At 43.0% G+C, this 11,438-nt stretch overlaps 1 protein-coding gene across 3 annotated transcripts; it reads right to left on the bottom strand.

Moving 5' to 3' along the window:
- Positions 1-288: 288 nt before the first annotated feature.
- On the bottom strand, positions 289-8,165 carry osr2 (odd-skipped related transciption factor 2). Of its 3 annotated transcripts, none has more exons than XM_029657272.2 (4): positions 8,090-8,165; positions 1,511-2,224; positions 980-1,079; positions 289-522 (listed from the first exon to the last, which is right to left on the bottom strand). In XM_029657272.2, exons 2-4 carry the CDS (start codon positions 2,161-2,163, stop codon positions 340-342), a joined length of 936 nt encoding a protein of 311 aa, XP_029513132.1. In that variant the 5' UTR covers positions 2,164-2,224; positions 8,090-8,165; the 3' UTR covers positions 289-339. The 3 variants fall into 3 exon arrangements, with proteins under 3 accessions (XP_029513132.1, XP_029513131.1, XP_029513133.1); XM_029657271.2 differs by lacking the exon at positions 8,090-8,165 and adding an exon at positions 4,897-5,259; XM_029657273.2 differs by lacking the exon at positions 8,090-8,165 and adding an exon at positions 4,897-5,250 and having other exon boundaries at positions 289-440.
- Between the last annotated feature and the right edge of the window lie 3,273 nt (positions 8,166-11,438).

Here is an 11,438-nt window from a genome sequence, read left to right as displayed (position 1 = left end):
GGAGCGGTCTGTCTCTACAGGTAGAAGAGGCAGGAAGAGTGGTCTGTCTCTACAGGTAGAAGAGGCAGGAAGAGCGGTCTGTCTCTACAGGTAGAAGAGGCAGGAGGAGCGGTCTGTCTCTGTCTGGGCTCCTTGGCTTTCACTTGACGGGCTGTACTGCTCATCACTCCGTTGTAACATTGCTTGTCCACGGTTCAGTTTGTTATATTCTTTCAATGGAAGAAAATGAAAACGTTTCGTCGATGTTGTTGTCTCCTCTGTTATTAATAACGTCCGTTTTGTTTTGTGTTTGTTTGTTTGTTTGTTTGTTTTGGCTGTTCATCAGCCTTCTCAGATTGGCTAGTAGTCCTGATGAGGAGTGTGCGTCAAACTGTGCCGTCGCAAGTCACAGTTGCGCCGAAACACCTTTCCGCAGCGGTCACAGCTGTAGGGCTTGATGTCTGTATGGGTGAGAAGGTGAGTTTTCAGGTTACTTCTTTGATTAAAGGTTCTTCCGCATGTGGGGCATTTGTGTGGAGATTCCTGTTTAGATTTAAAGCAAGCAAAGGATTATTCCCTTTCGTGTATTTAGCTAAATATATGTATTGTATTACAATATGAATCTTCAATCAGTTATTGACATTGTGCTGAAAGTAAGCTGTGCCCTGACAAAATTAACCGCTAGCCTATATTTCTTTAAACTGCTTATCATAATCATTCAGTTATTGCCATACATAATATAGTCGAGACACAATCACTATCCATACAGGCAATCCAAAATAAGTATATATTTTTTTGTAGGTTTTTAGAAAAGATGCCAAATTTGATCAGTAGCGTCTGCAGTAAGACATGACGCGTGTAATAACGTGACGTACACAGATATGTTGAGCTCGTGCCTCATATAGTTTGCTGAATCACATACATGGTGATTGGTATCAAATTGTGTTAATAAATCTGGTTTTACGATGGCAGATGATATAGGTTTGGATGGAAGACTCACCTGCATATGTAATGTTTTATGAACGGCTAAAGTTCGAGACTGACAAAATCCTTTCCCACATTCTTGACATTTGAAGGGCTTTTCCTTGGAGTGGATGTATCTGGAAATTAGAAGACAAGAGGAGACGCGGTTAAAACGGAACACCTTTCATATGACTGCATTTCTTCTTTGTGGCCTTTTCCAAGGCGGTTGAGTCATGCTGAGAAGTGCCTGCGGCCAGTAGTGCGACTTGATCTGTGTTCTGGTGCGTAAAAGGGCTTTAAGCGCCCTCTCGGAATATGGACTAGTCGTACTCTGCACAGTGCACGCAACATAGTTATTACAAAAAAATACCTACATATGGAGAAAAAAAAAAGTATTCAGTGCGTTACAATGTTGGAATTGTGAACAAAGTCAAATGAATATGAATAAAACGCGATCATAACATGACATGACGCTATTCCGTACGTACCACTATCAACGCGTTTTTTTTCCCTTTCAAAGAAAACAACAGCGATATCATCCCAGACATTCAGAGCACTGCTTCTTTACCTGTGGTCTCTCAGGTGGTCTTGTCTTCGGAAGGCCTTATGGCAGATGTCACAGGTATAAGGCCGCTCGTCTGTGTGAGTCCTCTCGTGGATCAGAAGATTGTATGACTTGGTGAAATGCCTGCCACAGAACTTGCAAATAAATTCCTTTTTCGTTTTTGACGGAAGCCTTCCCCGGGTGGGTTTTCTATCAGGCGACAGTTTGTTGAACTCAGATATCGCGCTTCCGAGCCCCGCTGTCAACTTTGAAAGATCCCCAGCCTTCGGCGGGTCCTCCTGGGTGGCAGCTATCGCCAGGTTGGCAAAGTCAAAGCGCGGTGGTCGGTCCTTGTGCAGCCCGGGGATAAAGTGAGTAATGCCCTGTTTGGGGTGGAAGAGGTGTGCGGCGAACGGTAGCCCCGTGAAGGTAAACCGGGGATCCATTAAGCCCTGAGCGGCAGCCATCTCTGTGATAGTCGACCTCAGTCCCTGCATGTGCGGATAACCTAGTGTCCAGTGGTTCATGTGCATGGTCTGCACCGCGCTAAGGCCGTACAGTCCCTGGAGCTGGTCGACCGCGGCCGGGAAGGCGTTGACCGCCTGCAGGAAGGAGTAGTTGGTGAGCTGGAGAGACGGGTGGAGAGGGATCGGAGCGGGCAGGGCTTTGCTCCCCATCTCGGCGGCGAAAGGCTTCACGGTTAAGGCCTCGGCACAACTCTATACCACGTTGAAGGTCCTGAATAATACAAATTAATATGAGTTCATCTTCAACCCACAATATGGCACAATATAGATCTAGAAAATACTGCAAGTAAACAGTAAAAACAGTAAAAACAAGCATAGAGTTAATGACTAACTATTTATGTGCATTTTGCACAATGCTGCAAATAGTTTTCCATTAGAGCTTTTCCAACCGTTTGACCTCAGTCGACATTTAATTCATTTACAAGCGTCGTGAGAACGGCCTTAATAAGGGCTGATATTGGATTATCTCACATTCAGGGTTTTAATACTTCCCTTCCGTTGTGGAAATCAAGGACAGGGACTAATTTGCTTCAAGATGTACGATTTGCACACCGTCTAAAGGCGAACCGATTCCTATTTGGTTATAAAGAGTGTTGTTATAAAGACATGTTGAGAGCGTTCAAGTTATATCTTATTTTTTGTGTGTGTGTGTGCGGACAAAGTGTAAAAAGACGTGGGTACTACAAATTGAATGTTTGGCTGGTGAAAATACATTTCGTTCATTTATTTTTTCTTCTTCTAGAGCACATGGTTATTCCTTCTAATAACATAGATATATGTTATGCATCCAAAAATTTAAAAAAAAGTTGGAGACGTTTTGTTTTCGATGCGCTCGACTGTGCATGCTGTCACTCCCAATGAAATGTTCCACGATACATTAAAACAACTCATTGCTTTTAACGCTGCCATTACGTTCGCCAATGCCGTGTGTAACAACACACAGGGCCTAATTAAATGTATTATTACGTCAACAGACGTGGGACGTTTGTAATCTTGCCACGCGTTGTTGTCGGACGCGTTATTCTCTTTAGGTGTGTTATAATAGAGAACAACATATAAAAAGGGTTTTGCTTATCTCCTAAAATCAACTTTACCCCCATTTTTTAAATTTTATTGTAAAATCAATTTCTAGGCTATTGGAGTCATGTTTAAGGCCTTGAGCGATGTTTATCTCGGAACACAAAAGCGTATATGGGCCTACAAACTTGATTTAACTTTTTGTTGTAAATTACGTCCCAAGACCGATTATAGAATGTTGTTGTAACCTATAATCACCATTTTGCAACGTCAGATAAATACTTTATTTGCGGCACATCCTTTGTAAATACTCTTGTACATCGTGCTAGACGTGCTATATGGTGTGAGGTTATGAGAACTGTATGGTAATATTATGGAACTGTTAAATGACTGAGGGTTACATGCACCAAGTGGTGTAATGACACCAAGTTGTAAAGTAAATGCTTTCCAAACCCACGAACAAACTCACCGTGTCACTCTCCCCACGCACGATACTTGTTTTAGACCGTGTGGGGGGTTTTTGAGGTGTAAATAAATAGTGTTCCCCTCAAAACAATTTAAAATGTTCACCTTCTTGCGTAAAATGCAAAAACTTTAGACTGTGTGTGAACATGAATTGAATATATTTATAAATATATTTTAGAGCGTCCCATTTACAGCTACCGTTTTGGGTGCAGTGTGGTTTTTGAGGTGTTGATAGTGCTTTTGAGTTTCACGTTTCTATAAGTTACTGTAGCAGCATACCACTGCGCATAAAAACCAGCGAGGACTGACAACCCTCGCTGAGCATTCGTCTGAAAAGTACGACTCATTCATAATAATCGAATTTTACCCAAATATAAGCTGTTTTCCCACGTTAGTTTAAACTTTAGTCAATGGAATGGTTGATTCTATATAATATGATTGATACGGGTTAAAGTCAGTGAGTAATGCTAGGTTATTAATTTAGAGATGACTGACTTGTATAAAACAGGCTACTGTGTGTTACCTATATAGCTAGCTATACGTTCACACGTGGACAGAGAAAGGGCAGAGTTTGGTCCTTGTTCTCAGGCTACTTTTATGTTCACAAGCACAGCACAACTCTTTACTGGCCAATGAGATGAAAGGGCATAAACAGTTTGTCTTAAAAGTCACGGTGAGGTGGATATTTGTCAGAAATTAGGCAGTTGCAACAAAACTTCCGGTCAACATGCATGTTGATAAGGATATCTGTGGTTTTACAATAACCTATAGACTTTACGTAATAGTTTAATGACAAGCCATATATGTAGTGTCGTATAGGCCTGAGTTGCCCAACTGGCGACCCTGGGCTTTTATTTGGCACACCAATCTATTTATTTATTAACTGTTTTATTTGATTTTTTATTGTTTTGACGTAAAATATATATATTTTTAAACAACAGTAAATCAGCTCCGAGTGATTTTAATTTTGGAAATGTGTTCCAAAGTATTCCCACGCAGAATATAAATATATATGTGGTCTTATATAAACGTAAACAAGGTTTGAAAGGTTTGAAATGATTATGGTTCTTGCGTTTGTGGTTCTTGCGGTCAATTTGCAGTCTACAAATTGTTTTGTAATTATGTTTCGGCCCGCTGACCATCCCCTCAAGAGCAAATCGTCCCGCGGCTAAATCTAGTTGATGATCCCTGAGATAGGCTATTCTATATATTACTGTAGTCTCTGTATTTTGACACTTAGCTTTACACTGTCAAATATGTATATTCTGACAGCATGGACTCGTTTGAACTATCAATTAGTAGGCTACTCGGGATCTCATTGTCATGAACTATCACTACCTGTTTCAACACAAGTGTAATGTAATCTATTAAAGAGCAACTATCACGGAAACATAATCTTACCCCCAATAAACAGACGCCAAAGGTCACTCCGCAGTTAGTTCTGCTGTGATTCAATAATCCACAATGCCTTTAATAAGAGTGGCGACAAAACTCCACTTTAACGTCAGCAAAAGTTTCCCAACTTCGTCCATGTAAGTCTCATCGCCATACCGTCGCAGAACCAGATCTGTTGCGACTCGTAATACTTTGCGCACAGTGGGGCAAAGAAGTCCTCCGGAGGGAGAAAAAAAAAGGTTACGATCACTATATAAAGTTCAAGCGACGCCAGGCGCAGGAGACCCGGTCTCTGCTCTGTTTCTGCTCGGTTCGGAGTTGGGCTGTAGTGGGCTTGAAGAGCACAAGTCCCTTCACTTTTCAGGACTCGGGGCACTCGGCTCGCTCAGCCCGCCCTCCGCCACGCCTTCTCGTACTGATCAACTCCAATGTTCTTCTCTGTTTATTTGTGTTTGGATAGCAACTAAGGGACCGAGCACAGCTCACCGCAACCTGCGTCTGACACTTCACATACAGATAGTCTATACCTTTTTGTGTTGTTGGAAATGGTTACATTTTCTTGGGAAACACAGAAATAACAAGAGTGACAAACATTATCCATTTTCAAACCAATGAACGCTTCTTTTTTTTAAGGTGATTTAAAAACGTGATTTAATATGAACAGTTTAGAAACTATGCGTATTGCGTAAATAGAGGGCACGTGTATGAGCCGCCACAATAAATCGTTGTATTTAATTGTGGTAAAGGTTATGTATTGGAAGCTGTAAAGCACGAACAAAACTTCCCCCAAAAAAACAGCGGCGGAGAACAGAAATTCCAAGAAAATCGTTACTCTGCTGTTTTCAATGACTGTTGTGTTTTCTCTTCCGCTCCACATCTGTCCTATTAGCTCCGAATAGAACAGAATAACCCGCGAAACACAACGACTTCTGAATAACACGTGAGAGTCAACATAAACAACTGTTAGCCTCCAACACCTCCACCACAAGCCTTTTACAGTCTTCTGTTAATGCCAAACACTAGGTTATAGCGACCATTACATTCTATCAACACCGAATAGTGTCTTATCTATTTAAATTATCACCATTTTTTAATAAATATTATATTTACATTAAAGTCTAAGATCCTTTCCGATGGATTTTATTTTCTACAAAAAAACAACAACAAAAAACGACACTGTTAATAACATATAATTACCTAGACTATAGATAATAATTAGGCTACCATCTACTTCCAGAATAATTCTCTAACCTAAATGAGACAGGCCGAGTTGTATGTTTGCTCTCATTTAGTTTTAGTTTTTAGAACTACATCGTGCTCTAATACACAGAAAGCTGACATTAATTAAACATCTGGAACGAGTCTAAGACGCGCGGCTCTCTCTGGCCACAAATAATGATTTTCACATTTCATGATAAGACAAATGTGTTTTTAATTAAGTCAGAATCGAACGTTCTGTCTTTGATATGTAGATCTGTTTATCGAATAATTTCCACGTGATGTATCCGATCAGTTGCTTATCCGATCAGTTCTTTACACCTTACAAATGCCGTTGGTGCAGGTGGTCTAATCAGTCTTGAATATGAATTCCCAGTCATTTGAGGATCATTCACTAATAGCAAAAAGTTAGACAATAAATGGCTTTGAGATATTCCACAACATGCAACATATAATGCTACAATGATTATGTAGGTCGAATAGACATTATATCTAATAGTGAAAGGCTAATCATTTCTCCTCAATGAATTTACAAAAAATGTTTTAGTTAAATTATGATATATTTTTTGTATCAATTGAACGAGGGGCTCATTGTATGTGTAACGTGTTGCTGTATCCCTCAATATGACTGTAGCTACAACAGGACAACGACGAGTACTACAGCACGCTACAGCTGCAGCCTCAGAGCACGCAAATGGCGTCGAGCAGAATTTACAGGTCTGCAGCGACGCCTATTGGTGCGTGACAGACACGACGGAGTAAATGAGTGACGTCGTTCACTGCTCATTGGCTCGGCCTTCTATTCAACGTTCCATTAATGTAATGCACTAAGGCCTAGGCGATCTATCTTCAGTAGACTAATGCGATTGTTATACAGTAAAAAAACAACAACAACAGACGATCATTGTAAACAACATTTGTTGAAATTAGTGAATCTATTAGGTTTATGCGCGTGAGGTAACTATTTTTTTTTTACCCCGTTGAGAAAACCTAGCCTACATTTTTGAAATTCCAATTTCTATTTAAGTGTTGACGCTCTGACTACAATTAAGACTCTGAATATTTGTCTAAAACAACAGTCGTTTACCTGAAAAATCAATAAAGGAACAATAGGAAACAGATCACTCAGAGAGAGAGAGAGAGTGAGAGAGAGAGGACCTGGATCACATAGACACTGCGGTGGACCCGCTTGTGGTTCTGGTTTCAGACCCAGACACAACGAGACAAGCGCGTTGGGCAAATGGAACTAATGAACAACCAACCGCTTTGGGTTAATAATCAATAGGACAGGATGGGTTCACAGGTCAACCCTGGTCTCCTTGACTGGACAGACCACAATTAAAAGAGAGATGGGGGATCTTTAGTCTAGTTGGGCATTTTGTAACCTATTTTGGTTTTAGTAGGTCTAAGAGCTCAGGTGCCGTTTTTTATTTTTGTCGTTGATATGCAGAATTTCATTTAAAAAAAAAAAAATCCTGCTCCATTTATGCTGTAGTGACGTGCTTGCAAATGTGTGGTTTTCGTATTCAGTTTCATATCTCTGAATGTTACATTGTTTTCACGTTGAAGAAAAAAAAGGCTAGTGGAAACGATACCACACTTTTGATTATAGGCCTAACAAACGGCAACACTTTTAATAATAACATTTTTAAAAAATGATTTGAGCAAATTGCGTAAGACTTGTCCTTTAGAAAGGACACATTTGTTTCTGATGAACAAAAAATAAAATAAATACTGTGTGACAATTTATTATTACTAACAAACATTCACCAATTTTCAACTGATATCTGCCAATAATTGCTCTAGAATGATAATGCTGGGATGGCCTTAAACATAATGTATTATGCTTACTTTATATGTGAGCTATTTACTTAGGCCTACATCTATTCACCTGCGATCCCAAACACCTGCCTTGCTGATGTTTCTTTGATGATAATGCTGGAAATAAATAATAAATAAATCCTTCAAAAATACATTTTACCTTTTTTTTGCAGCTTGAAAACTCCACATCCACAGTAATGGCTGACAGACAGAGATGTCTATAGGGTCCCTGTGTCAGGGTTGGGCTGTTGTCTCTCTCTCTCTCTCTCTCTCTCTCTCTCTCTCTCTCTCCCTTGTTCTCCCTCTCTCTGTGTCTGTAGCAGGTAGACAGGATGGTGGTAGGTTACTGTTGTGGTTTAGAAGCCCCCACATCTCCTCCACCTACTCTCTCTCTCTCTCTCTCTCATCCTGTCCCAGGCCCAGCCCAGGATAGTTGTTTTTCACAAAGAAGACCCTTATTTCTCTCTCTCTCTCCTCTTAAACTTGTCTTGATGTAAATGTAAAGTTAAGTGTCTTCAGGCCATAATTGTTTTATGGTTTTATATTTAACTAGGCAAGTCAGTAAAGAACTAATTCTTACTTACAATGACGGCCTACCCCGGCCAAACCTTCCACTAAACCGGACGCCACTGGGCCAATTGTGCACTGCTCTATGGGACTGTTGATCATGGCTGGTTGTGATACAGCCTGGGATTGAACCAGGGTCTGTAGTGACGCCTCTAGCACTGGAGAATGGAGTTCCTTAGACCACTAGTCCCTCAACTATTTTAGAATAAAACTAAACATTTGACTCAAACTAAAAAAGTCTGCTAGTCATGAAAATCATCCCACTGGGCACAGACGTCAATTTAACGTCTATTCCACATGTTGATTCAACATGATTTCACTGAAATGACATGGAAACAACGTTGTTTTAACCAATGTTTGCCCAATGGGATTTTATCATCATAGCATACAACACACAGTAGGTCAACCCGGTTCATTACTAGAGGTGGACGTGTAGTTACTAAGCTAATACGGGAAGATTAAATATGTAGTTAACAAAACAAGTCTATTGTAACCTACCACGTATTCTGACAGTTCACATCAACAGAGCAGAGTGGAGCTCTGCGATGTCACAGCGTGCGGCGGGTACACCGGAATGCACCAGTACCGAGAAATCATCACTTAGTCAACCAACCAGGGAACAGAGAAAATTCACATTAGACTGCGCTCTCCGCCGGTCCTCTTGAAGTCACGTGGTTATCTACCGGGAGATCATCATGCCAGCTGGAGAACTGAACAGGAAACTCGATTAGAGTTCTAGCGTTTAGAAAACGGTTTTTCTATTGCTACGCGCGTCTATTGGAGCGGCAGACGCGTGGATCCCTCAGCGATGTGGTTGTGCTCTGCAGCACCAGCCTACACAGCGCTCTGAACGTGCTCTCGTAGAATATTACTCAAAATATGATTATAGATGCAGATAATCAAATTATATTGGTAACAGTAGGCCTATCTGTTCATTTGGTTTTGCATGTGATTTACACAGAGTATTCTAAATATTAGAAACACCTTCCTAAATGATTGAACACCTTTCTCCTCCTAGGGATCAGGATTGTCTCCTGTTGGTTACATTGTAACACATAGTGGAGGAAACAACTCTATTCTTACTACTACTGTACACTGTATTCCACTGTACCCACACACTCTTAGAAAGAGAAAGGTTCTGGATAGAGCCAAAAAGGGCTCTATCGCTTGTTTCATATTTGTTGCCCCTAAAAGTTATATGTTGAACCCCTTTGTGGGGTTCTTTGATCAGAACCCTAGGGGTTATTTTTCCCTGAAACAAAATTGGTTCCATATAGAACCCATGGGTTCCATACAGAGTTCTATATGGAACCAATTTTGGTTCTAGAACCTTAAGAGGTGCCATACATGTATATGAAGCAAGCATTAGAACCCTTTTTGGTGGGTGTAGTGGGCTGAATGGGGTAGTGGGCTGAATGGGGTAGTGGGCTGAATGGGGTAGTGGGCTGAATGGGGTAGTGGGCTGAATGTAACCCCCATGGGAGAAGTGGGGTAGTGGGCTGAATGTAACCCCCATGGGAGAAGTGGGGTAGTGGGCTGAATGTAACCCCCATGGGAGAAGTGGGGTAGTGGGCTGAATGTTACCCCCATGGGAGAAGTGGGGTAGTGGGCTGAATGTAACCCCCCCATGGGAGAAGTGGGGTAGTGGGCTGAATGTAACCCCCCATGGGAGAAGTGGGTAGTGGGCTGAATGTAAACCCCCATGGGAGAAGTGGGGTAGTGGGCTGAATGTAACCCCCCATGGGAGAAGTGGGGTAGTGGGCTGAATGTAACCCCCATGGGAGAAGTGGGGTAGTGGGCTGAATGTTACCCCCATGGGAGAAGTGGGGTAGTGGGCTGAATGTAACCCCCATGGGAGAAGTGGGGTAGTGGGCTGAATGTAACCCCCCCATGGGAGAAGTGGGGTAGTGGGCTGAATGTTACCCCCCCATGGGAGAAGTGGGGTAGTGGGCTGAATGTAACCCCCCCATGGGAGAAGTGGGGTAGTGGGCTGAATGTAACCCCCATGGGAGAAGTGGGGTAGTGGGCTGAATGTAACCCCCATGGGAGAAGTGGGGTAGTGGGCTGAATGTAACCCCCATGGGAGAAGTGGGGTAGTGGGCTGAATGTAACCCCCATGGGAGAAGTGGGGTAGTGGGCTGAATGTAACCCCCCCATGGGAGAAGTGGGGTAGTGGGCTGAATGTAACCCCCCCATGGGAGAAGTGGGGTAGTGGGCTGAATGTAAACCCCCCATGGGAGAAGTGGGGTAGTGGGCTGAATGTAACCCCCCCATGGGAGAAGTGGGGTAGTGGGCTGAATGTAACCCCCCCATGGGAGAAGTGAGGTAGTGGGCTGAATGTAAACCCCCCATGGGAGAAGTGGGGTAGTGGGCTGAATGTACCCCCCCCCCATGGGAGAAGTGGGGTAGTGGGCTGAATGTAACCCCCCCATGGGAGAAGTGGGGTAGTGGGCTGAATGTTACCCCCCCATGGGAGAAGTGGGGTAGTGGGCTGAATGTAACCCCCCCATGGGAGAAGTGGGGTAGTGGGCTGAATGTTACCCCCCCATGGGAGAAGTGGGGTAGTGGGCTGAATGTAACCCCCCCATGGGAGAAGTGGGGTAGTGGGCTGAATGGGGTAGTGGGCTGAATGTAACCCCCCATGGGAGAAGTGGGGTAGTGGGCTGAATGTAACCCCCCATGGGGAGTGAAGTAGTGGGCTGGTTACCCCCATGGGAGTGGGGTAGTGGGCTGAATGTAACCCCCCATGGGAGAAGTGGGGTAGTGGGCCCCCCATGGGAGAAGTGGGGTAGTGGGCTGAATGTACCCCCCCCCCATGGGAGAAGTGGGGTAGTGGGCTGAATGTAACCCCCCCATGGGAGAAGTGGGGTAGTGGGCTGAATGTTACCCCCCCATGGGAGAAGTGGGGTAGTGGGCTGAATGTAAACCCCCATGGGAGAAGT

Source organism: Oncorhynchus nerka, unplaced genomic scaffold (genome assembly GCF_034236695.1).
Source record: "Oncorhynchus nerka isolate Pitt River unplaced genomic scaffold, Oner_Uvic_2.0 unplaced_scaffold_920, whole genome shotgun sequence".
Taxonomy (NCBI): domain Eukaryota; kingdom Metazoa; phylum Chordata; class Actinopteri; order Salmoniformes; family Salmonidae; genus Oncorhynchus; species Oncorhynchus nerka.
The sequence above is the reverse complement of the archived record's forward strand: the minus strand, read 5'-3'. Positions and strand labels throughout refer to the sequence as shown.